The following is a 25,487-nucleotide window of genomic DNA, read 5'->3' as shown; positions in this document are numbered from 1 at the left end:
ACATCAGAGCTATGTTCTCAAGCCCCATAAGGGTCCCAGGGCTGCCTTGGCCCATCAGAACTCGCATGTCCCTCTTCTCTTAAGGAGCCCGATTTCAGGAGCTTCCTCTCCTGTTGGGTCTGTCACAGATGGAGGTGCTGACCATAGAGTTAGGGTGGGAGTCTTCTTGGCTATTATATTCTAGTCCCTGTCTTTAGAGCTACTGAGAGAGTGACGTTCATACTATACTATGTGCTGGGTGAGGGGAGTCTGATTTACTTCTGAGTTCTCTTAACATGTTAAGTATCATCCGAATCTTGAGAGGTCTGTCAAAGCCCTTTGGAAGTGGCGAGGAACGTTCACCTTACCCATACGTGTCCCCTCCATCCCTGGCTGCTCCATCTGGAGGTGTTTCACTACCCTGTCTGTTCCCACAGTACCTCACCAGCCTGGGGTGGCTGCTCAGGGTGTTGCGGTCAGACCGGTGGCTTTTGCTCTCTGGGATGTTGGCTCTGCTGCTCAGACGGTGATGGTGGTGATGCACTGATTTCTGAGCTCCTGGTCCCCCCAGGTGAGGGATGGGCCTGTGTCAGGGATGCCGTTTGAGCTGAGCTGACTTCTTCCCGATCCCCGGAGCTCCTGGGGAGGCTGGGGGCTCTGGGCTGGGAGCGTTGGCTGGAGCCCATGCCTCGTGCTGCATGGCGGCTGGGCTGGGGTGCTGCCCAGGGATCCGGAGGGCGAGCAGACCAGGAGACCCTTGGGCAGTGGTTGGCAGCCCTGCTCCCCCCATGAGGTTTCCAGCACAGGCCTGGAGCTCCATTCCCAGGCTGACAACACAGCCCCCCTGGGAGGAATCTGCTGCCCATCCCGCTCTCTGCACCGAGCTCTTCCTTCTGTAGCTTTGCTGCTTTTGAAGCTGGTAGTTGTCAGTCTCAGAAGTGCTAACACGATGACCCGGTGCTGGGTTAGAGCCCCTCATGTCCCCTCTCTCTGCTCCTTTCCCTGTAGGCATGTTTCCAGGGCTCTCCGTTCTGCTGAATGAATATTCACCAGGCACCAGCTCTCCAGCCACAGGATTTAATCAGAAAGGCTGAGCATTCGTGATTAAAATGCCTCCCATGGGGGTCAGTGCCTCCAGCCAGCTTTGAGCTTTCTTTTGGTAGCTTTATTTTTCTCCTCCCCCATTTGCAGCAGGTCATTCTTTTAACCATCTGCTTCCCCTTGCACAGAGTGGAGCGGGAGGCGGCCCTGGGTGTGATGCTGGGGTGGGATGATGTGTAATGGGGCCAGGGCTGGTCCCCCATTGCTTTGGGGAACCAGGAAAGGGATATTTGTGCTTCCTGCGGTGGGCTGGGCAGTGCCACAGGCACCGGGCACCCTGCAGCCTGCCCTGTGTGTATGAGGTTCTTAGGGCTGTGGTTTAGTGCAGGGGTTGGGTTAATGTCTGGACTTGATGATCTTGAGGGGCTCTTCCAACCTAAATGGTTTTGTGATTCTTCCTCAGAGGCATCGCTGGACTCGGCCCTGCCCCAGGACCCGGCATCGCAGCAGCCAAGGCTTTCTAGTAGCCATAAATCAGGCAGATGTCTGCCTGCCTGCGGCTGGACACCGAGCAGCCCTCAGGGAGAGCAAGAGCTGTCCCTGCGGTCACAGCTGCTTCTGGGTGAACCAGAGGAGGGAGGAGAGCGGATGGCAGCTGGGCTCCAACCCAGCTGATGCTTAGAGGCAAACAGCAAGCAGGGGACAAAAGGAGAGGAGAGGGAGCGGGGACGGGGACGTGGTGTAGCTTCCCTCTGAGAAGGGAGCTGGTGTCACAGTGCTGGCATTCAGGGTGCTGCCCCACCAGGCGGTCCCTTGGGGAGGGACGCCGAGCTGCTGGTGGCTTGGGGAGCATCTTACCCTACATGGCTGAGCCAAGCTTGTCGCTTTCCACTCGCTCCCCAGGGCTGGGTGCTCTTGCCAGCCCATGAGTCTAGACATGAGGAATTGTCGCCCCTGAGCGGGGTGAGAGCCTGGCCCAGGTTGGCCAGAGAGGTGGTGGCTGAACCATCCCTGGAGACATCCCAGGCCAGGCTGGACGGGGCTCTGAGCACCCTGAGCTGGTGAAGATGTCCCTGCTCATGGCAGGGGGGGCACTGGGGGAGCTGGGAAGGTCCCTTCAACCCAAACTGTTCTGTGATTCTGTGACCCTCTTCCAGAGAGAAGGTCCCTCAGGGAATGAACACAGGTAACAGTGCAGGTTCCTTGCACTGAGCCCAGACGGGTCTAAATCCTTCAGCACGTTCAGCCGGGTGCTGCCCAGGGCTGTTTGGTGACGCTGCTTGTGCTGCCGTCCATGTCGGAGCTGGCAGGGTGTCACACAGAAAGGTGGTTTCTCACCTGACTTCTATGTGAGGCTGGAGCAGTTTGATTTCAGAGGAAAGCAGCCCCCCTTCCTCCAGGAGATTAGCTCCTGGGTGACTCTACCGGCCCCGCCGCTCCCCAGCCCGCTGAGAGCCTTATCTCCAGAGCACCAGCCCCAGCATGGGAATTTGCAGGGTCTCCTGCAAGCTTTCACCTTCTGAAGAGTAGAAGAGAGAGAGAGAGGGGAAAAAAGGGAGACATTTCAATCTTTAAATCCTCCTGCGCTGCGAACTTCAAACTAGGCTAAAGGAAATCAAAAGGCTTTGCAGCGCGGCAGTGATGGGAAGAGAGGAAGAGTAAAGGCAGCTTTGCAGGTGGGGGCTGGTGAACTGGCATTTACACCGCGGTCTCCGCCGGGGCTGGGCGAGTGCTGGGAATCCTGCTGTCTCTCTGCCTCTTCGCACTGGTTTGCAGGAGGTGAAGCAGTGCCAAGCGGGGTCTGGCTGGGTTTGCCGGGCTTGTGTCACATCTGGCCACGGCACGGGCTGGCCAGGGCTGTCTGGTGGCAGTGGTCTGGTCCATTAGTCTGTCCTCTGTGTCCTGGTAGCAGTGTTTGTTTGAGCAGCTGCCCAGGTTACATCTGTGTGTGGGAGATGTGCCACGCACTTATATCCGTTAGGACAAGGGGTGATGGTTTTAAACTAAAGGAGGGAGATTCAGGCTGGACATGAAGAAGGTATTTTTTCCACTGAGGGTGACGAGAGCCTGGCCCGGGTTGGCCAGAGAGGTGGTGGATGAACCATCCCTGGAGACATCCCAGGCCAGGCTGGACGGGGCTCTGAGCAACCTGAGCTGGTGAAGATGTCCCTGCTCATGGCAGGGGGGGCACTGGATGAGCGAGGGGGCTATGGGCAGGATGCTTTGTGGGATACCTCCCGGCAAAGCCAGCTCCCATCTTGGCCAGTACTTCCTGATGTGCAGTGGGGTATGACCCTCCCAGGTAGTGGGATCTATTGGGTTTCTGGGAGCTGTGTCGGTGGGATGAGGCAGGAGCCCCAAATTGTGCAGCTGCTGGGGTGGGGGCTGTGGTGGGGGCTGTGCCATTGCCTGTCTGGGCTGGTGCTTTGCTGCCTGCACTGCCCGCACATGAATGTGCCCAGCCTGGGGGCAAGATGCTGCTGATGGGCACGGTGCTGGGGGAGAGCAGGTGGGCACGGCGCTGGGGAGAGGAGAACAGCTGGGCACTTTCCTGGGTTGGTGCCTGGGAGGTGGCTCGCATGGTGCAGGGTCCCAAGGGGAGGGAGTTTTGTTTCCAAGGAAAACAAAGATTCAAGCGAATTAAACAAACCGGAGATGGGCCGAGGGAGGAAGAGCTGCGGAGCAGATGGTGAGAAGGGGGGAAGCAGGGAGACTGGCACAAAGGCCTTGGAGAGTGTGGAGGAGAGGAAGGAGGCGGCAGGAGGAGAGCGCAGGAAAAGGCAGCATGGGGGGCAGACAGGGCACAGCGGGGATGCAAACCCACCCCGGGCCCTGCCTCCCGTGTTTGCCCAACCTCCTGCTGGGACTGCCTTCTGCCTGCTTCTCACCAGCATCTTTGTTCCTGAGAGCTCACTTTGCTGCCAAGAATCAGGATGGGGAGGAAACCCAGGAGTTACCTCGGTGGAGAGTGTGATGGGAGGGAGAAGGTGCAGCCACACCAACCGCTCCCCCCAGCCCAGGTGCACCTGCTGTCCCCCCGGGATGTGGGTCCAAGCTTTCTTAGCCAAGAACTTGGGCCTTTTGGGGGTCACTCTGGGGTGCAGTGCTGTGCCCTGGGGTGGGAGGGAGGACACCCTCTAAGCAGCAGGCAAAGCCCTGTAGCATGTCCCTGTTCCTTCCCACAGACGGGATCCACAGCGTGACGGCTCAGTGCGTCCTGCGGGTCATCATCATCACGGAGGAGATGTTGGCCAACAGCATCACGGTGCGGCTGGAGAACATGTGGCAGGAGCGGTTCCTCTCCCCGCTGCTGGCCGCCTTCCTGGAAGGGGTGGCCACTGTGCTCGCGACACCCAAGGAAGACATCTTCATCTTCAACATCCAGAACGACACGGACGTGGGCGGCGCGGTGCTCAACGTCAGCTTCTCGGCCCTGGCGCCGCGGGGCGGGCGCTACTTCAGCTCGGAGGAGCTGCAGGAGCAGCTGTACATGAAGCGCATGGCGCTGACGGGCGCCTCCATGCTGGAGGTGCTGCCCTTCGATGACAACGTCTGCCTGCGCGAGCCCTGCCAGAACTACATGAAGTGCATCTCCGTCCTCAAGTTCGACAGCTCAGCCCCCTTCATCGCCTCCCCCTCCACCCTCTTTCGGCCCATCCACCCCATCACCGGCCTGCGGTGCCGCTGCCCGCAGGGTTTCACCGGGGACTACTGCGAAACGGAGATCAACCTCTGCTACTCCAACCCCTGCCTGAATGGCGGGATCTGCACCCGCAAGGAGGGGGGATACACCTGTGTTTGCCGCCAGCACTTCAGCGGTGAGTGCCCGGGGCTGTGCAGGACACAGGCGAGCGGGTCTCTTGACGTCACTGTCACCATGGCGGGGTACTCTTCCCGGTGGGGAGGTGGGTGTCGGAGCCCCTGTTTGCCTGTGGCGATTGGGCTCTGCTCCCAGCTCTCTGTGTTTCCATGGCGCTGGATGTGCAGGGCTGAGGTTGCCATAGAAATCTGTCTTGTAGGGAGGTGGCTTGGAGGGGACTCTGGCCACCACCTCCCAGCCTTTTTCACAGAGCACGAGGACCAAGCTGGACCCTGGGGGCACAGGAGGCTCGTCAGCCCCATGCCAGAGGGGTGATGGGCTCTGGGACCACGGGAGCTGCTGGTTTCAGCCTGTGCCAGTGTCCAGCCCCTCTGGCAGAGGTGTGGAGCACACGCTGGCTCCACGTACAGTGGGTGAGCCGCTGCCCACCCAAAACAGAAGGGGAGGCTGGGCCTAGCTGCCCCACCAGGCAGGATCTGCTTCTAGCTGAGGGGGATCGCTAAACCAGCCAGTGTCTTGTGGCCACAAGTCACCAAGAGTCCGTAGAGACCCGTGTCCAGCCACTGGCAGCCTGGGGCTGAGGGAAGGTGGCCTGTGGCTGCTGAGAAAGGAGCCCTTGTCCTCCCTGCCAGGAGGCTGGCAGCAGATGGCTGCCTGGGAGCTGCTCTCCTGCTGGTGACTCCTGGGGAGATAAGCGGAGTCAGTGGTAATTAACCCCCAGCGTTTGAAGCGTGAACAGCCATTAACAGAAGGGTTAATGAGCTCGTTTCCCTGTCACTTCATGCTGTCTCCTCATCCCCCTTGCACGCCATGGAGTCAGTAATGGGAGCAGGGCTCGGGGCGCAGGACTGCAGCTGAGCGGGTCCCTGTGTGGACAGCAGGGGACGAGGGCCTGGGGCAACCCCGTCATCAGCACCAACGAAGTGCAAGAGTGTTTGGTGTCCCTCATCTGGGTGATTTCCACGTGGCTTTGACTGCTCTGTCAGAGCCTGTGTGCAGGGTGAGGAGGCTCCTGCTGCTGAGAGTGAGACTTTTGGAGCGATTGTTGGGGAGCTCAGTGGCGCTGGGCTGCTCCCACACCCCGGAGCCAGGACTGCCATGCCTGTCAAGTCCTTAGGACTGTGCAGCCCAGCTGTGGCCTGTCCCCTCCTGTCCCATTCCTGTGCCATCTGGGGTCCAAACTTTCCCCTTCAGCTTAAACTGGCATCCCATCCAGCCCGGTGGCTTGGGCTGCAGGGCCGGCGGTGGTAACTGGTTTGCTGGCTCCTGTGTGGAACACGTGGGTGACACCTGGGTTGTTACATCCTTCACGTGCCCTCAGCCACCTCAAATTCCTGCCCCAAACCTGGGCTCAGGTCTGCACTCCTGGAGCAGGAGCGGCTGGGTGGCCGCTGCGTCCGTGTCCCACAGCTGGGACGTGTCCCAAGCCTCTCGTCATCTGCCCATCAGAAGGGAACAGAGCTGGGGAAGGGGCTGGAGCACAAGTGTGATGGAGCGGCTGAGGGACCTGGGGGGTTCAGCTGGAGAACAGGAGCTGAGGGGAGACCTTCTGATCTCTGAACTGCCTGAAAGGAGCTTGGAGCCAGGGGGGTCGGGAGCAGAGGAAACGGCCTCAAGTTGCGCCAGGGGAGGTTGAGGTTGGATGTGGGGACCAATTTCTTCCCCAAAGGGCTGTGGGGCATTGGAACAGGCTGCCCAGGGCAGTGCTGGAATCACCAGCCCTGGAGGGCTGGACAACTGACAGAGATGAGGTTCTCAGGGACATGAGTTAGTGCCAGAGTTGGGTTAACGGTTGGACTCGGTGATCTTGAGGGTCCCTTCCAACCAAAATGATTCTATGATTCTATGATCTTGCTCCCTAGGTGAGAACTGTGAAGTGGACAGCCGCTCGGGCCGCTGTGTGCCTGGCGTGTGCCGCAACGGTGGCACCTGCACCAACAGCGCCGACGGGGGATTCCGCTGCCAGTGCCCGGCCGGTGGCTTCGAGACACCTTTCTGCGAGGTGTCCACTCGCTCCTTCCCACCGCGATCCTTCGTCATGTTCCGGGGCCTGCGCCAGCGCTTCCACCTCACCCTCGCTCTCTCGTGAGTGCTCTCCCTCCTCCACTGGCCACCAGCACCCACTGGCTTGCCTGTCCCTGCTCTGGTGGCCCTTGTGCACCCTGGGCCTGGCCAGGGACTCAGTGGTGCTCTCCAGACCCCTGGCTGCCGGCTTTGCCTTGTCCTGAGGCTGCCCTGGCACCTGTAGCCAAAGGGTTCCGCACTGGTGCAACCTCACTGGGAGCACTGTGTGTGATTTTGGGCCCCACAGTATAAAACAATATAAAGCTACAGGAGTGTCCAGAGGAGGGTCACAAAACTGGTGAAGGGTTTGGAGGGGGAAGCCGTACGAGGAGCAGCTGAAGTCCCTGGGTTTGTTCAGCCTGGAGAAGAGGAGACTGAGGGCAGAGCTCATGGGGCTGCAGCTTCCTCACAAGGGGAGGAGGAGGTGCAGGGCTGAGCTTTTCTCTCTGTGACAGTGACAGAACCCAGGGAATGGCAGGAAGATGTGCCAGGGGAGGTTTAATTTGGGCATTTTTGAGGAAAAGGTTCTTCACCCAGCGGGTGCTGGACACTGGAACAGGCTCCCCAGGGAGGTGTCACGACCACAAGCCTGACAGTGTTCAAGAGGCATTTGGACAACACCCTCAGACACATAGTGTGAACTTTGGGGTTGTCCTGTGCAGGGTCAGGAGTTGGACTCTGTGATCCTTGTGGGTCCCTTCCAGCTCAGGGCATTCTATGATCTGCACTGGCACGTGTCCCCTGGCATCAGCTCATCCCTTCCTGCAGAGCCTCTGCCCATCCCTGCAGCCAGCGCTGCTGTCACGCCAGGCCCAGCCGTGCTCTCAAATCATCTGCTGCATCTTGCTCCCAGCACCTTCCCAGCTGGGCCTGCGCCTGGGGCCAGGCCTGGGTCCCCCCCTGTCCTTGTCCGCTGGTGCCACGTGGGAGCAGGGACCTCCACGTGCTCCTTGTGCAGCCCCTGCCCTCCCTCTTCCTCCCTTGCCCCAGGTTCAGCACCGTGGAGCCCAGCGGCCTCCTGCTCTACAACGGGCGCCTGAACGAGAGGCACGACTTCCTGGCGGTGGAGATCATCCAGGGGCAGGTCCAGCTGAAGTACTCCACAGGTAGGCTGAGCCCTGCCCGGCTGGGGTTTGTTCTGTGGGAGCTGTGAGAAGGGCGGTGCTGAGCGGGGAGAGCGGGTGCTGCCCGGGATGGAGCCTGTGCTGAGGGAGACAGGACTGAGGGGGGTGTTGGTGAGAGTCTGGGTGGCACAGGGGACGGCTGTGTGTCTCGGGACCCTGCCTGGGCTCAGGAGCACAAGGGCAGCAGTGTGGGCCTGAGCACAAACTGGGATAAATCCTTCTGTGAAGGGGGGTAAACTGCTGGGAGGACAGGCTGAGAGAGTTGGGGTGTTTAGCTGGAGAAGAGAATCTCCACAGAGACCTTATTGCACCTTTCAGTGCTTAAAAGGGGCTGATAAGAAAGATGGGGACAGACTCCTGAGCAGAGCTTGTTGTGATAGGACAAGTGGTGATGGTTTTAAACTAAAGGAGGGGAGATACAGGCCAGACATGAGGAAGAAATTGTTGTTCCTGGGGGTGGTGAGAGCCTGGCCCAGGTTGGCCAGAGAGGTGGTGGATGAACCATCCCTGAGACATCCCAGGCCAGGCTGGACGGGGCTCTGAGCACCCTGAGCTGGTGCAGATGTCCCTGCTCATGGCAGGGGGGGCACTGGGGGATCTTTGGAGGTCCCTTCAACACAAACTGTTCTGTGATTCTATGATTCTTCTGAGGTCTCCCCTGTTGTCCATCCTTCCTGCCCCCAGGGCTTTCAGGAGAACTGGGGGGCTTCCCCCCATCCTGTGTTCAGTGCTCCTCTCCCCTGCACCGCCTGGTACCCATCCTGCAGCTGGTCTCCTCAGGGCAAGGACCAGCAGCGAGTGGCTGGCAAGGGGCCAGCCCCACAGTGCCAGGGCACCCTGGCCATCAGCCTGGACCAGGGACACATCCCGGGGGACAGGCTGCCTGTCCCAGGGCTGCAATTCCTGCTGCTTGGCTGCAGCAGGCAGGGCCTGGCGTGCTGAGCTCCTCTTTCTGAAGCCCTTTTCCATCCCTGTGCGAGGGTTTGGTGCCTGCAGGAGGGGTGGATGCATCCCTGGGCTGTCCGGCTGTCCTCAGCCTGTGTCATCGTCCCTGTCTCCACAGGAGAGTCCAGCACGGTGGTGAGCCCCTACCTGCCGGGGGGTGTGAGCGACGGGCAGTGGCACACGCTGCAGCTGCACTACTACAACAAGGTACGTGTGCCCCTGCTGTCCCCCAAGCATGGGGCTCTGTCCCTGCGAGGTGTGAGCGAGCGGCTCTGGCTCTCCCGTGCTCTGACTCTGCCCCATGGGGGAGGCTGTGGAGAGAAGGTGGAGGTGATTTTCTGCCCTTGGGTGGGTACAGGGGGAGGTGAACCCTCAGGACCACACTTGGAGGCCGCAGGAATTTGCTCTGTGCACTATCCTTGTCCTCATTCCTTTCCGGCACAGCTTGCTGGGCTCAGGGATGTCCGTCCTGCTTCACCCACACTCCAGCAGCTCCGCAGTGCCTGGGCCATGCTCAGGCCCTTTCCTTGCGGTCGTGTGAGCCTTTGAGTGCCGGGCTCTGGGGCACATGTGCTGCTAACTCTCTACATTTGTCTTCAGCCCAAGGTCAGCGCCCTGGGGGTGGTGCAGGGCCCCTCCAAGGACAAGGTGGCCATCCTGACAGTGGACGAATGTGATGCCTCGGTGGCTCTGCAGTTTGGCAGTGAAATTGGGAATTACTCCTGCGCCGCAGAGGGTGTGCAGACCAGCTCGAAAAAGTGAGTTCTTTGGGGGCTGCTGGGCACTGCTGCCATGGAGAGAGGAGCAGGACACTTGGGTCCCCTGCAGAGACAGCCCTTCGCATTTGGGACCTTGGCTGTGTTGCCGGTCCCCAGGGATGTCCCCTTCCCAGCTTCTCACACTGGGGAACCAGCTGGCCAACCTGAGGTCACGGTGGGTCTTCAAGCCCTGGGCTTCTGTCTTTGTAGGTCCCTGGACCTCACAGGTCCCTTGCTCCTTGGAGGGGTCCCCAATCTGCCGGAAAACTTCCCTGTCACTCACCGGGACTTTGTGGGATGCATGAGAGATCTATACATTGACAGCAAACGCATCGACCTGGCCTCTTACATCGCCAACAACGGAACCACTGCAGGTACCAGTGCCCCTGCCCTGGGAATCGCTGCTCCTGCTCACGCAGCAGCACTGCTGGGATCTACCAGGGTAACGGCAGCAGAGCTGGAGCTGAGCAGCTTCCCATCAGAGAATGGGGCCTCCAGATCCCCCTAAATGAACCAGTCCCCACCCCAGCAAATGTTCTGGGCATGTCCCCTGATCCCAAATATAGAGCTGGTCTGTCTGGGAGGTACTAGACAGTCAGTCCAGCTCCACAGCATCTTTCCTCTGGCATAAGGAGCAGCAACAGCCTTGCCCCTCGTCCTTGAGCAGGCAAAGCCTGTGCTGAGTGGCCGAGCAGTGGGCTTGTCCTGCTGGCAGGCAGGAGGGGCTGGCGGGCGGGGGTCCCTCTTATGGGCTGGGGGAGCTGGTGAGGAGCTCCAGGCTGATGTGGGTGATTTGCTTCCTCTAGGCTGCCATGCCAAGCACACTTTCTGCGACTCCAGCCCCTGCAAGAATGGTGGCACCTGCTCTGTCAGCTGGGGGACCTACTCTTGCCTCTGTCCTGTCGGCTTCGGGGGCAAAGACTGCCGGCACCGTGAGTGAGAGGGCACTGCTGGGCACGGGCAGCGTGGGGATGGGCCAGGCTGTGCTGGGGTTGCTGTGGGAAGCAGGGGAAGGGGTCTGAGATGAACCAGCTCTGTTGCCCCTGCATCCAGTGCTCCCTGTGTAGTGCCCAAAAGGATATAAAGCTACTGGAGAGTCCAGAGGAGGGCAGTGAAGTTGGTGAAGGGTTTGGAGGGGAAGTCATATGAGGAGCGGCTGAAGTCCCTGGGTTTGTTCAGCCTGGAGGAGAGGAGACTGAGGGCAGAGCTCATGGGGCTGCAGCTTCACCAGGGGAGCAGGAGGGGAAGGTGCCAAACTCTTTTCTGTGGTGACCAGTGACAGAACTCAGGGAATGGCAGGAAGATGTGCCAGGGAAGGGTGAGCTGGACATGAGGAGAAGGTTCTTCGCCCAGAGGTGCTGGACACTGGAACAGGCTCCCCAGGGAGGTGTCACAGCCCCAGGCCTGACAGTGTTCAAGAAGAGAATGGACAACACTGTCAGACACATGGGAATTTTGGAGTTGTCCTGCACAGGGACAGGAGTTGGACTCGATGATCCTTGTGCGTCCCTTCCAACTCGGGACATTCTGTGATTCTGTGATTCCACTTTCCTTTCCAGCCATGCACCATGCCCACTATTTCCAGGGCAACAGCGTCCTGACCTGGGACTTCAAGACAGACGTGAAGATCTCCATGCCGTGGTACCTGGGGCTGGCATTTCGGACGCGCCAGCTGGACGGAGTGCTCCTGCAGGCCCACGCCGGCCAGTACACCACCCTGCTGTGCCAGGTACGACCGCGGCCGCCGCACCGAGCCCCAGGAGAGCAGCAGAACCCTGCCCTCCATGCCGTCTCCAGCCCACGCAGGGGGTGGTTGGGGGAGAGGTGTTTAGCAGGCTGAGCTCCCCTCCTCATGCTCAGAGGGTGGGCTGGAGGCAGTTGGAAGTGGTCAGATCTTTGCTCACTGTTACTGGTTCCCTCTGTGCAGCTGGCCGGGGGGCTGCTGTCCTTCATGGTGAGCCGGGGGTCCGGGCGCAGCACCAGCCTCCTCCTGGACCAACTGCGGCTCAGTGATGGGAGGTGGCACGACCTCCAGCTGGAGCTGCGGGACGTCCGCAGCGGGAGAGACTCGCGCTATGTCATCACCCTCACCCTGGACTTTGGGGTCTACCAGGTAAGTGCTGCATGAGACCCTGGCACCAGGACAGGAGCTGGGGGGTGCTGGGCACACACGGGCCAGGCTGGGGCTGGGCTGATGCCAGTTGCCCCATATTCCTCTCTTTCCTTCTGCAGGATACCGTGGTGGTTGGGAATGAGCTGCATGGCCTGAAGGTGAAACACCTGCATGTGGGGGGAGTCCTGGGCTCCGGTGAGGTGCAGAACGGGCTGAGAGGCTGCATACAGGTGAGTCCATTGCTCTGAGCCTTCTCTTTCCAGAGGAGCTGTTACACAAGGGGGTGGAAACACAGGCCTGGCAGCTGCTGCCAGTGTCTGTCCTGCTGGTGACACTCTCCCTCTGAGCATTTGAGACTCCAAAGTGCCGTGGTGCAGCAGTAGAGGTGATGGGAGGCAGCTTCCCCTGAGATTTTGTAGAGGACGGGAGGACTGGAGCCTCGTGTGTGTGTCCTAGCTTCACCTTGACTTTGTCACTCATGTTGCAGGGTGTACGCCTGGGTGACAGCGTCACTGGGATGGTGCTGCCCAAGCCCAGCCATGCCCTGCGCGTGGAGGCTGGCTGCAGCGTGCCCAGCCCCTGCGACTCCAGCCCCTGCCCAGCCAACAGCGTCTGCAAGGACGAGTGGCAGAGCTACTCCTGCATCTGCCAGCCAGGTAGGACCTGCCACCCCTCTGCTCTCTGCGCCTCTGTCCTCTCCTTCCCCCCTGTGGCTCCTTCCTGGCCTGTGACCGCTCTCCTGTCCATCCCTTGGGCAGGAGCCCCCTGAATCCACCTCTGGGTGCTCTGGCACCTCTCAGGGTTCTTACTTTTACATGGTGCTCCCTGTCCACACTCAGGGTACTACGGCGGGGACTGCGTGGACGTGTGTCACCTCAACCCCTGCAAGAACAAGTCGGTGTGTCGCCGCAAGCCAGGCTCCCCCCTGGGCTACGTGTGCGAGTGCGGAGGGAACTTTTTTGGGCAGTATTGCGAGCACAGGTGAGATGCAGGGCACAGAGCAGGGCCTTTGCCTCCAGTCCCCTCTCATCCCAGCTGTGTGACCAGGGACCTCTCAGTGCCACTTGGCTCCTCGGAGCTGCTGAGCAGCTGGGCTGGTGGCAGGAGAAGGCCTGGGGGATTTGGTGATTTGGTGGTTGCAATAGCAGAGGTATTTCTCTCCCTAGGATGGACCAGCAGTGTCCAAAGGGCTGGTGGGGAACCCCCACCTGCGGGCCCTGTAACTGTGATGTGAACAAGGGCTTTGACCCCGACTGCAATAAAACCAACGGGCAGTGCCACTGCAAAGTAAGGGGCAGCTGTGCCCGTGGGGACCTGGGGATACTGGGCGATAAAAGATTGGTCATGAGCTGGCAATGTGCGCTTGCAGCCCAAAAGGCTGGTTGTATCTTGGGCTGCATCACAAGGGGTGTGAGCAGCAGGTGGAGGGAGGGGGTTCTGCCTCTCTGCTCCACTCTGGTGAGACAGCACCTTGAATACTGTGTCCTGCTCTGGGTCCTCAGCACAGGACAGGCACGGACCTGTTGGAGAGGGGCCAGAGGAGCCACAGAAATGATCCAAAGCTGGAACAGCTCTGCTGGGAGGACAGGCTGAGAGAGCTGAGGTGTTCAGCTGGAGAAGAGAAGCTCCAGGAAGACCTTATTGCACTTTTCAGTGCTTAAAAGGGGCCAATAAGAAAGATGGGGACAGACTTTTTAGTGGGGCCTGTTGCGATAGGACAAGGGGTGATGGTTTTAAACTAAAGGAGGGAGATTCAGGCTGGACATGAGGAAGAAATTGTTGCCCTGAGGGTGGTGAGAGCCTGGCCCAGGTTGGCCAGAGAGGGGGTGGATGAACCATCCCTGGAGACATCCCAGGCCAGGCTGGACGGGGCTCTGAGCACCCTGAGCTGGTGAAGATGTCCCTGCTCATGGCAGGGGGGGCTTTGGACATCCCTTCAACACAAACTGTTCTGTGATTCTATGGCTGTCCCCATCTCCCCCAGGACTTCCACTACCGCCCCAAGGGCAGTGACACCTGCCTGCCCTGTGACTGTTACCCCGTGGGCTCCACCTCACGCTCCTGCGACAAGGAGACGGGTCGGTGCCACTGCCGGCCTGGGGTCATCGGCCGCCAGTGCAATGGCTGTGACAGCCCCTTTGCTGAGGTGACGCCCAGCGGCTGCGAGGGTGAGTGTGGGCACGTGGGACCAGTGCCGTGGGGCTGGTGTTGGTGTTGTCACCCCTGTGACCAGCCCCTCGGGGTGCCTGTCTCCACAGTACTCTACGATGGCTGCCCCAAAAGCCTGAAGGCAGGTGTGTGGTGGCCCCAGACCAAGTTTGGTTTCTCGGCTGCGGTGCTGTGTCCCAAAGGTTCCTTGGGTGAGTGGGGATTGCAATGGGGAAGGGGAGAGGGCAGTCTGTCCTGCCAGGGGCTGTAGCAGCCCCAGCAATGTCACTCTTTTCCCGTGGTGTCCTAGTCCTGTTTACCAGGGTTTGAGGGCTGGGAAGAGGAAGCTGGAGGAGAAAATGCTCCAGTCTGGGAGAGAGCAGAGCGGGCTCGGAACAGGCTGTGGGGTGCAGGTCCATCACCCAGCCCTGGGGCTGTGCTCTTCCCTCAGCCTCGGTCCCCACCTTCTTCCTGCTGCTTTTTGGTGTCGTCGGGCTCGAGGCCGGGGCCAGGCCTGGCACGGCAGCTCAGCACCCGCAGCACTTTGCTCTGGCTCCTCCAGCCCCGTCCTGGTGTGCGCTGCACAGCACGGGTGTCTCGGGTGGCAGTCACATCCTGAGCTGGAGGAGCCCATCCCTGGGGATGGCAGAGGTGTGAGGAGGGTGTTTAGGACTGTCGGGCAGCACAAGCCCCACGGGACGATACCAACCCTGTCCTTCTCCAGCCGTTCGCCCCAGGAGGAGACAGGTTTGGCTCCTAACTGTTGTCACTTCTCTCCCTGGTTCTCTCGCCCTCCGTGCTCAGGCTTGAGGGGTGCAGGTAAGGTTGTTCCCATCTCCTTCTCCGCTGCGCTGTAAGGGCTGCACCATGCGCCTTTCCCTCCCTGCTCCCTGCCTGGCACCCTGCACACTCCCTGCGCTTTCCCCACCGCTTCTGGAGCTGCCCAGTGTCTTCCCAACGCTTTGCCTGGCCTCACTGCTCCTGCGTGCTCTGTCCTGTTGCCAGCACGCTAATTAACTGGCACACTAATTAACCAGCACAACCCTGGCTGCAGCCGCATGCAGGCCCTGCCACCCGCTGTCCTGAGCGCTGGCTCTGGGGGGGTCCGTGCTCTGCACTCCGGCTGGGGTGGCCGCGGGCTCTGCCGGGCTGGTCCCTGCTTATTTTGGCTGCAAGGGGAAGGAGCTGGTGCTGAGCAAAGGGTGGTGAGGCTGGGGAGGAGTGGTTGTGGGGTGCGGGGGACAGTGGGACAGGGCAGGAGCTGCTGGGCAGGCACAGCATAAGGTCCTGTCCCCTCTGCCCGGCTGGCAGAAGGACATGGGGGACAGATCCTGCCTGGATCGGAGGCTGGGCGTATCTCTGTTCTCTGCCGACCTCTGTTCTGTGCCAGGGGAGTGCCAGCAGTGCGGAGGTGTCTTTGTTGTCCCTGGTCCCTGTGCTTCTGCAGCTGGGGACAAGGTGCTTGGTGAGGACAGCCAGGAGATGGAGGTGGAGATGGGGATGGTGGGAGTGGGCACACTGGTCACTTTGTCACTTCTGAGCAGCAACTGACGGCTGCTCCAAGCTCCCTGTCCCCACCCTGGCAGTGCTGCTGCCCTCTCCCCATCATGGCACTTGGGTGGGCTCCTGTGCCCTGATCCACAGCCCTGCTGGGTACACTGGGGTCACCCAGGTTCCTCTTGCTCCAAGTGTACATGGTGATGCTCCTGGCCCAGGACACTGCTCTCCGTGTCGGCTTTAGCAGCGGTTTTGGTGGTGGGTAACAGCTGATCTCGTTCATCACTAGTATTTCCTTGCTTGGACCCCAACCGCGGTCTTGTGCTGTGTGCTGAACCCACAGTGCAGGATGGGGGGCCCTCCATCCCACCTGACTGCAGGGGTCATATCTGGGGCAGGTTTGCCAGCCCCACAGCAGGGTGCTTGTCCTCCTGGGGTGACTTGGCCCTGTAGAGAGGGGCAGGAGCTCAGCGGGCACTGCGGGCTGCCAGAGCTGCGTGAGCTTCAGGAGTCTGTGGCCAGATGTGCCCTAAAGACACAGACGCCTCCCCACCAGGGACCAGGCACTTCTCCAGCCTGGGCTCTGCAAAGTCACTTACTCCACTTTGCAATTCTCTGTGATGGTGCCTGGTGTGCTGCAGCCCTGAGCACCTCGAGTCCTGGGGGCAGTTTTGGGCCCCTCAAGACAAGAAAAACCTTGAGGTGCTGGAGCGAGTTGAGAGAAGGGAACGGAGCTGGTGAGGGGCTGGAGCACAAGTGTGATGGAGCGGCTGAGGGACCTGGGGGGTTCAGCTGGAGAACAGGAGCTGAGGGGAGACCTTCTGATCTCTGAACTGCCTGAAAGGAGCTTGGAGCCAGGGGGGTCGGGCTCTGCTCCCAAGGAACAAGCACCAGGAGCAGAGGAAATGCTGAGGCCAAGTTGCGCTGGGGAGGTTGAGGTTGGATGTGGGGCACAATTTCTTCCCCAAAGGGCTGTGGGGCATTGGAACAGGCTGCCCAGGGCAGTGCTGGAGTCACCATCCCTGGAGGGCTGGACAGACAGAGATGAGGTTCTCAGGGACATGGGGTAGTGCCGGGGTGGCTTAACAGTTGGACTCAATGATTTTGGGGGTCTCTTCCAACAAAAATGATTCTCTATGACCCCAGCTCCTGTGGAGGGAATGCAGCAGCTGGCTGAGGTGATGCAGGGCAAGGGTGGGATGGGTTGCATGGGTGCAAAGCAGGAGGACAGCCCTGGGGTGTCACAGGCCCCCATCACATGCTGGTGCTGCTTTTTGGGGTCAGCTGGTGCAAGGGTCCCTGCGGGGCAACGTGATAGGGAAGGCGTGTGTTCTGTGCTGAATTTCAGACCTGCCCCTTCTCCTGGTTTTAGGTGCCGCCATCAGACACTGTGATGAGGAGAAGGGTTGGCTGGAGCCAGATCTCTTCAACTGCACTTCGCCTGCCTTCAAGGAGCTCTCTGTGCTGGTAATCCCCGCTTGGCTCCGCAGCCCGGCAGAGCAGGAGCCGTACGAGCAAGGGCCCATATAGGTTTCCGAGAGCTCAGCTTTCCATGGGCGCCGTGCCGCAGTGCTCAGCACCTTTCTCTTCCCATCTCCTAACCCCAAACCCAGCCTGTGGGAGCGTTGGTCTGAGCTGAAGTTCACTTCGGTTTTGCTTCATCTCTTGAGCATCCCTATCAGAAATGAAATACGTCCTGCCCCAATATTTGAGAGGAAAACAAATAATCCTGAGGAGGGCTGAATTGTTTAAAGCTGGCGGGACATCTGCCCCATGGGATATGTGTAACCCCCAGACCCTTCAGTGACAAATCCCTTTGACATACCCAAGCAAGTTTATTAAACACTTGCGTCTCACCAAGGATGAGCTGTAACTGCAGCCAGGAGTTTCCAGGAAAACATTGCTAGATACTTGCCGTCTCCTTTTATCTCCTTGGCCTCTGTCATGTGCGGTACTGGGTTAACAGGACCGGGCCCAGTGCATCCTCTGATGTGTTGCTGGAGGCTTTTTGTCTGCCCAAGATGGTCCCTGTTCTAGGGACCACCGCTGTGAGCGTCCCTGTCTTGTGCTGTGCTTTCCAAAATCATCTCGGGTCCTGTAGCATCCCAGTTTCCCAGGGAGGAACTGCTGAATTGTTCAATCTCCTCCTTTCTCCCCACTGGCAGCTGGAGGGCTTGGAGAGGAACGAGACTGAGCTCAACACAATCGAAGCCAAGAAGCTGGCCCACCGGCTCCGGGCCGTGACGGACCACATGGACCACTACTTCGGCAACGACGTGCACATCACGTTCCGCCTGCTGTCCCGCCTCATGGCCTTCGAGAGCCGGCAGCGAGGCTTTGGCCTGACGGCCACGCAGGATGCGCACTTCAACGAGGTGAGTCCTTCCCAGGCCAGGGCGGCCTCTGCTGCTGCTTCTCTTTGTCAGCCACCCTGAGCCTGGGGCTCTGAGGGGGCTGAGGATGGTGTGAGACCCTGTCAGGAGCACTGGACTACCCAGTGACACCACACAGGCAGTGACACACAGGAGCAAGACTCATAAAGGCCACCTGTGTGCTGGGGGCTGGAGCGCAGGGAGGGTGAGGAGAGGCAACAAGCTGGGATTGCTCAGCCTGGGGAGGGGAAGGCGAAGGGAGATCTTCCTGCTGCCTGCACGGCGGGAGTGCAGGGAGAGGTGAACCTGTTGGAGAGGGGCCAGAGGAGCCACAGAAATGATCCGAGGCTGGAACAGCTCTGCTATGGGAACAGGCTGAGAGAGCTGGGGTGTTCAGCTGGAGAAGGGAAGCTCCAGAGAGACCTTATTGCACCTTTCAGTGCTTAAAAGGGGCCAATAAGAAAGATGGGGACAGACTTTTTAGCAGGTCCTGTTGTGATAGGACAAGGGGTGATGGTTTTAAACTAAAGGAGGGAGATTCAAGCTGGATGTGTGGAAGGAATTGTTGCCCTGAGGGTGGTGAGAGCCTGGCCCAGGTTGGCCAGAGAGGTGGTGGCTGAACCATCCCTGGAGACATCCCAGGCCAGGCTGGACGGGGCTCTGAGCACCCTGAGCTGGTGAAGATGTCCCTGCTCATGGCAAGGGGGGCACTGGGGAGCTGGGAAAGTCCCTTCAACACCAACTGTTCTGTGGTTCCATGCAGGACACTGGCTGGTGAGCAGTGAGGGTGGGGGCCCACGGTAGCAGGAAGTGCCTCCTCCCCTGAGCCCTCGTGCAGCCCCTGGGCAGAGGTCACTGTGCTGCAGCCCGCGGGTGGTCAGGACGGGACCAAAGGCCGTGCTGCCCTCACCCCATCCCTGTGTCTCTCCCACACAGAACCTGCTGCGTGCAGGCAGCTCAGTGCTGGCACCTGAGAACCGGGAGCACTGGGCCATGCTGCCGCACGGCGAGCACGGCAGCGCCAGCCTCATGGAGCAGCTGCGGGACTACTCAGGGACGCTGGCCAGCAACATGAGACTCACCTACCTCAACCCCGTTGGCGTCGTCACCCCCAACATCAGTGAGTAGGAGCTGGCTGGTGTTGGGGACTGGCTGGGGTGGTGTGGAGCCACTTCACTGTCGCACCCTGTCCCCTTCTCATCTTGCCGCACCCCAGCAAGGGTGCTGAACAGGCTCCTCACCTCTTTGTGGGTCCTCTCAAACACGGGGAGGTGTTTGTGATAAATGTCCTGGTCGCATCCCTTCCTGGAGCAGCGGAACCAGGAGTGTGCTGCCCTCTCCCAGTTACCCTCAGTCCATCCTGAGTCTCTAGTGAAAAAGCTGCTGATTCTAGTGGCAGGAGTGGCCTGAGATCTGGACTGGGAAGGAGCACTGTACATGCTGGGATCTCACGTCATTCCCAGCCATGGGATATCTCTACAACGCAGCCTGTGGCTCATGTGGTCCCTTTGCTGGTGACATCAACCCTGGGCTGCCCAGGAGTGTGACTGGTCTCTCGGTGGCACATCCTGGAGCTGGTTTTTGCTCCCATGCTCCTCCACAGTGCTGAGCATCGACCGCATGGAGAACCGCTCCCACGTCCGCCGGCGCTACCCCCGCTACCACAGCAGCCTGTTCCGCGGCCAGCCCGCCTGGGACCCCCACACCCACGTCGTGCTGCCGCTCTCGGTGCTGAGCCCCCCGAAAGCTGAAGGTGAGCACGTGAGCATCACTCGAGGAGCAGCGCGGGTGGGTGTGGAAGGGAAGACGTGCCCACACTGAGACCTGTGACCACCAGTTACCCTTGAGAGCTCAGAGCTGCTGAGTTCACCACATCCCAAAGGCTCTTGGTGCCTTCTGAGCATCATGCACGTGTTCTCACCATCCGCTGTTGTGCCTTAGCTGCCCCCACGGTGCTGCCCACGCTGGCCGGGGGTGAAGGGAACTACACGGTGGAGAACTCCTCCCCGAGGCAGGCGCTGCCAGAGCCCGAACCCGCTCTCACCGTCATCATCCTCATCATGTACCGCACCTTGGGGGGGCTGCTGCCCCCGCGCTACCAGGTGGATCGCCGCAGCCTCAGGTACGTCCTTGCCCCCTTGGTCCTCTGCAATCGTTGAAGGAGAGAAGCTGGCTGGGCTCTGCCCTGACCCTCCAGCAGTCGCTGAGCCTGTCTGTGATGGTTGGGGTTTGGTTCCCACCTTGGTGTTGCTCTGCCCCACATTTCCTGACCCCACAGCATGGACTGGGCTTAGCTGTTCCTTCTGAGATGTCAGTGAAGGATGTCCCTAAGGGCTGCAGGTGCCAGGCACGGTGGTGGCAAAGCTCTGTTGCTCCTTGCAGGCTCCCCAAGAACCCCGTGATGAACTCCCCCATTGTCAGCGTGTCCGTGTTCAGCAATCACACCTTCCTGCGGGGGCCTCTGGACACCCCTCTTGTGCTGGAATTCCGCCTGCTGGAGACGGCCAACAGGAGCAAACCTCTCTGTGTCCAGTGGAACCACTCCAACCCGTGAGTCAAGCACGGCAGGGCTGCTTCCCCTCGGCACCTCGTTGTTCCCAGTGTCTCCGTGGCCGTGACAGGCTGTGTAACTGGGTAGCACTGGGACATGGGGTTTTCTGCCCACTCCGTGGGATTTGTTCCTGCTGGGGGCACACAGCACGGTCCCTGCAGGGCTCTGCTCCAGTACTGGAGCTGGAGGAGTACAGTTGTATCTGCTGGGAGAAAACCCCTGCCAGCCATCCCTCTTCTCTGTGGTTCCTTCCCCACACTTGTCTGTCTTCTCTCCTAAGTGCACTCTGCTTTTTTGGTGGCTGCAGGACCAACCCCTCCGGCTTCTGGACAGCCAGGGACTGTGAGCTCGTGTACCGAAACACCACCCATGTGCACTGCCAGTGCTCCCAGTTTGGCACCTTTGGGGTTCTGATGGACAGTTCACACCGAGAGGTGAGTGTGGGCTGTGGTGGTGCTGGGGGCTGGTCACCACTGGGTCCCAGAATAAGCAGGCACAGAAAATGTCCTGTGGGTCATGAGTTTGGGAGCTCAGCTGGCCCCTTGCCTCCCCCTAACTCCGCTGTTTGCCTTTGGTTCTCTGCTGCTGCAGCAACTGGAAGGTGACCTGGAGACACTGGCAATTGTCACCTATTCCTTGGTGTCTCTCTCCTTGGTGGCTCTGCTGCTGACCTTCTCCTTCCTGACCTGCCTCAAAGGCCTCAAGTCCAACACGTGTGGCATCCACTCCAACATATCAGTCACCCTCTTTTTCTCTGAGCTGCTCTTTCTCCTGGGCATCAACCGCACTGAGAACCAGGTCTGTGGGCTTGAACGCACACACCCTTGGCACTGGGGACGAGGCATGAATGACGTGGTTAGCATTGGCACCATAGGACTATCTCTGAGTGGCTTTTGTCTCCCCAGTTCCTTTGCACTGTGATTGCCATCCTCCTCCACTGCTTCTTCCTCTCCACCTTCGCCTGGCTTTTCGTCCAGGGCCTCCATATTTACCGTATGCAGACCGAAGCCCGCAACGTCAACTTTGGGGCCATGCGTTTCTACTACGCCATCGGCTGGGGAGTGCCCGCCATCATCACCGGTAAGAGCTGCTGCTCCTACTGCTGCGCCAAAAGCGCTGGTTCTCGGCAGCCTCCTGCTCTCCAGGTGTTGCCTGGCTCACGTACCTGGTGGGGAGAGCTGAGGGTGCTGTGCTGGGCAGCGGAGGGCTGTGTGTCAGGGGCTGGCATCTTGCCTCCTGGGGAGGAGTAATTCTTCAGTGCATGCCCCATGGGCACAGGGCTCCTGCTGTTCCAGGGCTCATAGAATCACAGAATGTCCTGGGTTGGAAGGACCCACAAAGATCATCGAGTGGGCTCATAGAATCACAGAATGTCCTGGGTTGGAAGGACCCACAAAGATCATCGAGTCCAACTCCTGTCCCTGCACAGGACAATCCCACAGGTCACACCATGTGTCTGAGGGTGTTGTCCAGTCTCTTCTTGAACACTGTCAGGCTTGGGGCTGTGACACCTCCCTGGGGAGCCTGTTCCAGTGTCCAGCACCTCTGGGTGAAGAACCTTCTCCTCATATCCAACTGACCCTGCCCTGGCACATCTTCCTGCCATTCCCTGGGTTCTGTCACTGTCACAGAGAGAAGAGCTCAGCCCTGCCCCTCCTGCTCCCCTGGTGAAGCTGCAGCCCCATGAGCTCTGCCCTCAGTCTCCTCTTCTCGAGGCTGAGCAAACCCAGGGACTTCAGCCGCTCCTCATACGACTTCCCCTCCAAACCCTTCACCAACTTGTGGCTTATGGTTCAGATCTCCTGGCTGCTGGCCGTGACCGTGGGCTGGGCTGTGTCAGGGACCCCAGAGAAAAGGCAACACAGGCCCTGGTGTGGGGACTTGCGGTCCCGGCAATTTCCCCCATGGCAGGGAAACCTTTGCCCAGGGCAAGGAGCAGGGAAAGAGCAGCCTCCTCGTGGCCTTCAGCGCTGGGAGGGGATCAGCGTGGCTTGGTTGAGTCCGAGGCTGCAGGGTCTGGCCCTGATGTCTCCTCTCACCCCGCAGGGCTGGCTGTTGGCCTGGATCCTGAGGGCTATGGGAACCCCGACTTCTGCTGGATTTCCATTCATGATAAGCTGGTCTGGAGCTTTGCAGGCCCCATTACTGTCGTCATTGTGGTAAAACCCTGTCCTGTTTCACCCACAGCCCTCACCTACCTCACTTCTCTGCACCACGGGCACTTGTCCCTTCCTTGGCTGCCCACTGCCTGCCCCCGTCTATGTTCTTTCCCTCCTTGGTCAGAAACCCTGTCTCTGCCCCTCCTCGCTCCAGCCAAACCTGGGGGAGGCCATGGCTCGGGCGTGAAGGGGAAAGGAGGGGACGTTCCCGTGGGCCTTGGGGACCCAGAGTCTGCCCATGCTCTGCTTTGGGGGTGTCAGGTCAGAGCCAGCCCTTGGCACAGCTTCTGATCGGTCCCGATGCTTTCAGATGAATGGGGTCATGTTCCTGCTGGTGGCCAAGATGTCCTGTTCCCCAGGCCAAAAGGAGACCAAGAAGAAATCGGTTCTGTGAGTATTAGTGGCCAGACTCCCAGCAGAGCTCCTGTGGCTCATGATTTTTAGCATTTTCAGTGACCATCCTTCTTCTTCCACCATTGCAGAGTTGCCCCTCTGGGCGTCCAGCCTTGCAGCCGCTCTCTTCTCCCACACCCGCTGGCCATGTTAACCCTTCCTAAACCTTGTCCTTTCCTCTTGTTCCTACGTCCCCATCTCCTCACTGTCCCACCATTCTGTCTCTGTTCACCGCCTGCCCTCGCAGCCACCCCTCACATCTCTTCAGACTGTTGACTCTCAGCTTCTGCTGCTGCTTCTCCTACATGCTCCTTGTGAGACCTTTCCCTGCTCCCTCCTGGGCCAGGCCTGAGCTTGGCTCAGCTCTCGGTGCCTCCAAATGACCCGGGACGTTTGGGACGCTGTGTTTGCCATGTGTGATCCAGAAGAGAAGGCCCAGGGGGCTGGGGGAGCCGGGACATGCCCGCGGCGCTGGGCAGGAGCACGCTGTCCCCTCTGGATCTCTGTCTGTGAGCGCTAGACTGTAGATTAACACGCCGCACTAACCTCTCGGTGTGTGTCTGTGTGCTTGTCTGTCTCTCTCTCTCTCCAGCATGACGTTACGGAGCTCCTTTGTTCTGCTTCTAGTTATTAGCACTACCTGGCTCTTTGGCCTCTTGGCTGTCAACAACAGTGTCCTGGCTTTCCACTACCTCTACACTGTCCTCTGCAGCCTCCAGGTAACTGCCCGGCCTCTGCCCGGGGAGGGCATGAGTCAGCCCAGGACAGTGTCCCTTTTGTCCCCGCAGCCACCTGTGGAGAGCGGGCACCCCGTGCATTGCCCCCAGTGTCCCACTGTACTCCTTGTCCCTCCTGCTGTCACCACTGCGGCAGCAAGTGACTCCTGCCGGTCCTAGCTGCTGTCCCCGCGGTGACACAGCACAGGAGGTGGCTGCAAGGTGCTTGGTTCAGTGGTGACATCCAAAGGACCATCTTTGGAGGGAAGGGGCCTCCATGCTTCCAGAGGGCAGAGCAAGAGAGCACCGTGCAGGGGGGGTGTCAGGCACCCCGATATGACCCATGGCAGCGCCCTGCAGACCTGCTGCCAACACCATGGCTGTTGTCACTGCAGGGGACCCTACCAGCCGCTCCTTGGCCACTGCCAGCCAGGAGAACACCCCAGCCGTTCCCCCCTCACCCGTGGCCACCACGGGAGGTAGCACTGACCAGTGCTGGGGGGCTCTTTGGTGTACCCCAGTGCGGGTGGCCACTAAAGCCAACACACTGGGCTTTGCAGGAGCCGGGGACTGTCCCAGCAAGGGGCTGTCTCTGATGGTGTCTGTCCCCCAGGGCCTGGCCGTGCTGGTCCTGTTCTGCGTGCTGAACGAAGAGGTGCAGGAGGCCTGGAAGCTGGGCTGCCTCGGCAAGAAGGGGCAGAGCGAGGAGACCACAAGAAGCGCGCAGGTGGGAGAGCAGGAGCAGCCCAATGGTCTGGGGACAGGTGCTGGAGAGAGTTCAGAGGAGGGAATGGAGCTGGGGAAGGGGCTGGAGCACAAGTGTGATGGGAGCGGCTGAGGGACCTGGGGGTTCAGCTGGAGAACAGGAGCTGAGGGGAGACCTTCTGATCTCTGGACTGCCTGAAAGGAGCTTGGAGAATGGAGGCAGTTGGTCTCTTCTCCCAAGTAACAACCGGTAGGATGGGAGGACATGGCCTCAAGTTGTGCCAGGGAAGGTTCAGATTGGGTATTGGGAAAAAGTCCTTCCTGGAAAGGGCTATGGGGCATTGGGACAGGCTGCCCAAGGCAGTGGTGGAGTCACCATCCCTGGAGGGTTGGACAGATGGAGATGAGGTTCTCAGGACATGGGGCAGTGCCAGGGGTGGGTTAACGGTTGAACTCAATGATCTCAAGGGTCTATTCCAACCAAAATGATTCTGTGATTCTATGACAGCCTGGGACAGGAGCTGGTGGGAACGTCCGTGGGGGGATGGTAGGTACAGGTGGGATGGTCGTTCCCTGGGCTGCTGTGGCACTTCCTTACCAGAGCCCGTCCCCTCTCTCCCCGCCTTGTAGGGCCCCAACGCCTACAACAACACGGCACTGTTTGAGGAGAGCGGGCTCATCCGCATCACCCTGGGCGCCTCCACCATCTCGTCGGTGAGCAGCGTGCGCTCTGCCCGCACCCACTCCAGCCAGCGGCCGTACCTCAGGTAGGGAGCGGCGTGGGGCTGCGGGGGTGCCCGGGCAGAGCTGGGGGCTCCTGCCGCTCTGACCCTTCGAGCCTCTTGTCTTTCAGAGAAAATGTGGCAGCACGTCAGGGCTCAGCCCTGGATCACAGCTTGCTGGCTCACGCCGGCCCCACGGACATCGACGTGGCCATGTTCCACCGTGATGCTGGGGGAGGTAAGGCTCAGCTTGGGGCCGATCCTGCACATCCCGAGTTAACTCCTGGCTTAGGGAAATCCTTCCCAGTGCAGGCTGTGGCTGCACGATTACATCCTCCACCTTGTGATAGGACCCGAGGGAATGGCAGGAAGACGTGCTG

The 25,487-nt window shown here is 60.0% G+C and overlaps 1 protein-coding gene across 1 annotated transcript in view; it reads left to right on the top strand.

The window, feature by feature from the left end:
* CELSR3 (cadherin EGF LAG seven-pass G-type receptor 3) overlaps positions 1-25,487 on the top strand; it is a gene marked incomplete at both ends in the record, with an annotated part of 33,189 nt that overhangs the window by 5,304 nt on the left and 2,398 nt on the right. Inside the window, 30 exons of the mRNA XM_080350542.1 lie at positions 4,206-4,838; positions 6,703-6,925; positions 7,895-8,010; positions 9,092-9,180; positions 9,574-9,731; positions 9,942-10,105; positions 10,538-10,663; positions 11,291-11,460; positions 11,659-11,844; positions 11,964-12,074; positions 12,332-12,500; positions 12,684-12,825; positions 13,011-13,131; positions 13,829-14,012; positions 14,103-14,204; positions 16,838-16,956; positions 17,655-17,864; positions 18,798-18,981; positions 19,465-19,614; positions 19,803-19,983; positions 20,244-20,411; positions 20,720-20,846; positions 21,004-21,210; positions 21,318-21,492; positions 22,459-22,571; positions 22,882-22,961; positions 23,557-23,683; positions 24,294-24,407; positions 25,016-25,152; positions 25,239-25,345. Coding sequence (XP_080206668.1) covers positions 4,206-4,838; positions 6,703-6,925; positions 7,895-8,010; positions 9,092-9,180; positions 9,574-9,731; positions 9,942-10,105; positions 10,538-10,663; positions 11,291-11,460; positions 11,659-11,844; positions 11,964-12,074; positions 12,332-12,500; positions 12,684-12,825; positions 13,011-13,131; positions 13,829-14,012; positions 14,103-14,204; positions 16,838-16,956; positions 17,655-17,864; positions 18,798-18,981; positions 19,465-19,614; positions 19,803-19,983; positions 20,244-20,411; positions 20,720-20,846; positions 21,004-21,210; positions 21,318-21,492; positions 22,459-22,571; positions 22,882-22,961; positions 23,557-23,683; positions 24,294-24,407; positions 25,016-25,152; positions 25,239-25,345 — 4,893 coding nt within the window. The remainder of the gene's footprint in view (positions 1-4,205; positions 4,839-6,702; positions 6,926-7,894; positions 8,011-9,091; positions 9,181-9,573; positions 9,732-9,941; positions 10,106-10,537; positions 10,664-11,290; positions 11,461-11,658; positions 11,845-11,963; positions 12,075-12,331; positions 12,501-12,683; positions 12,826-13,010; positions 13,132-13,828; positions 14,013-14,102; positions 14,205-16,837; positions 16,957-17,654; positions 17,865-18,797; positions 18,982-19,464; positions 19,615-19,802; positions 19,984-20,243; positions 20,412-20,719; positions 20,847-21,003; positions 21,211-21,317; positions 21,493-22,458; positions 22,572-22,881; positions 22,962-23,556; positions 23,684-24,293; positions 24,408-25,015; positions 25,153-25,238; positions 25,346-25,487) is intronic.

Source organism: Nesoenas mayeri, assembly GCF_963082525.1.
Source record: "Nesoenas mayeri genome assembly, chromosome: 10".
Lineage (NCBI taxonomy): Eukaryota > Metazoa > Chordata > Aves > Columbiformes > Columbidae > Nesoenas > Nesoenas mayeri.
Note: the sequence above shows the minus strand (reverse complement) of the source record. Positions and strands in the feature narration are given on the sequence as shown.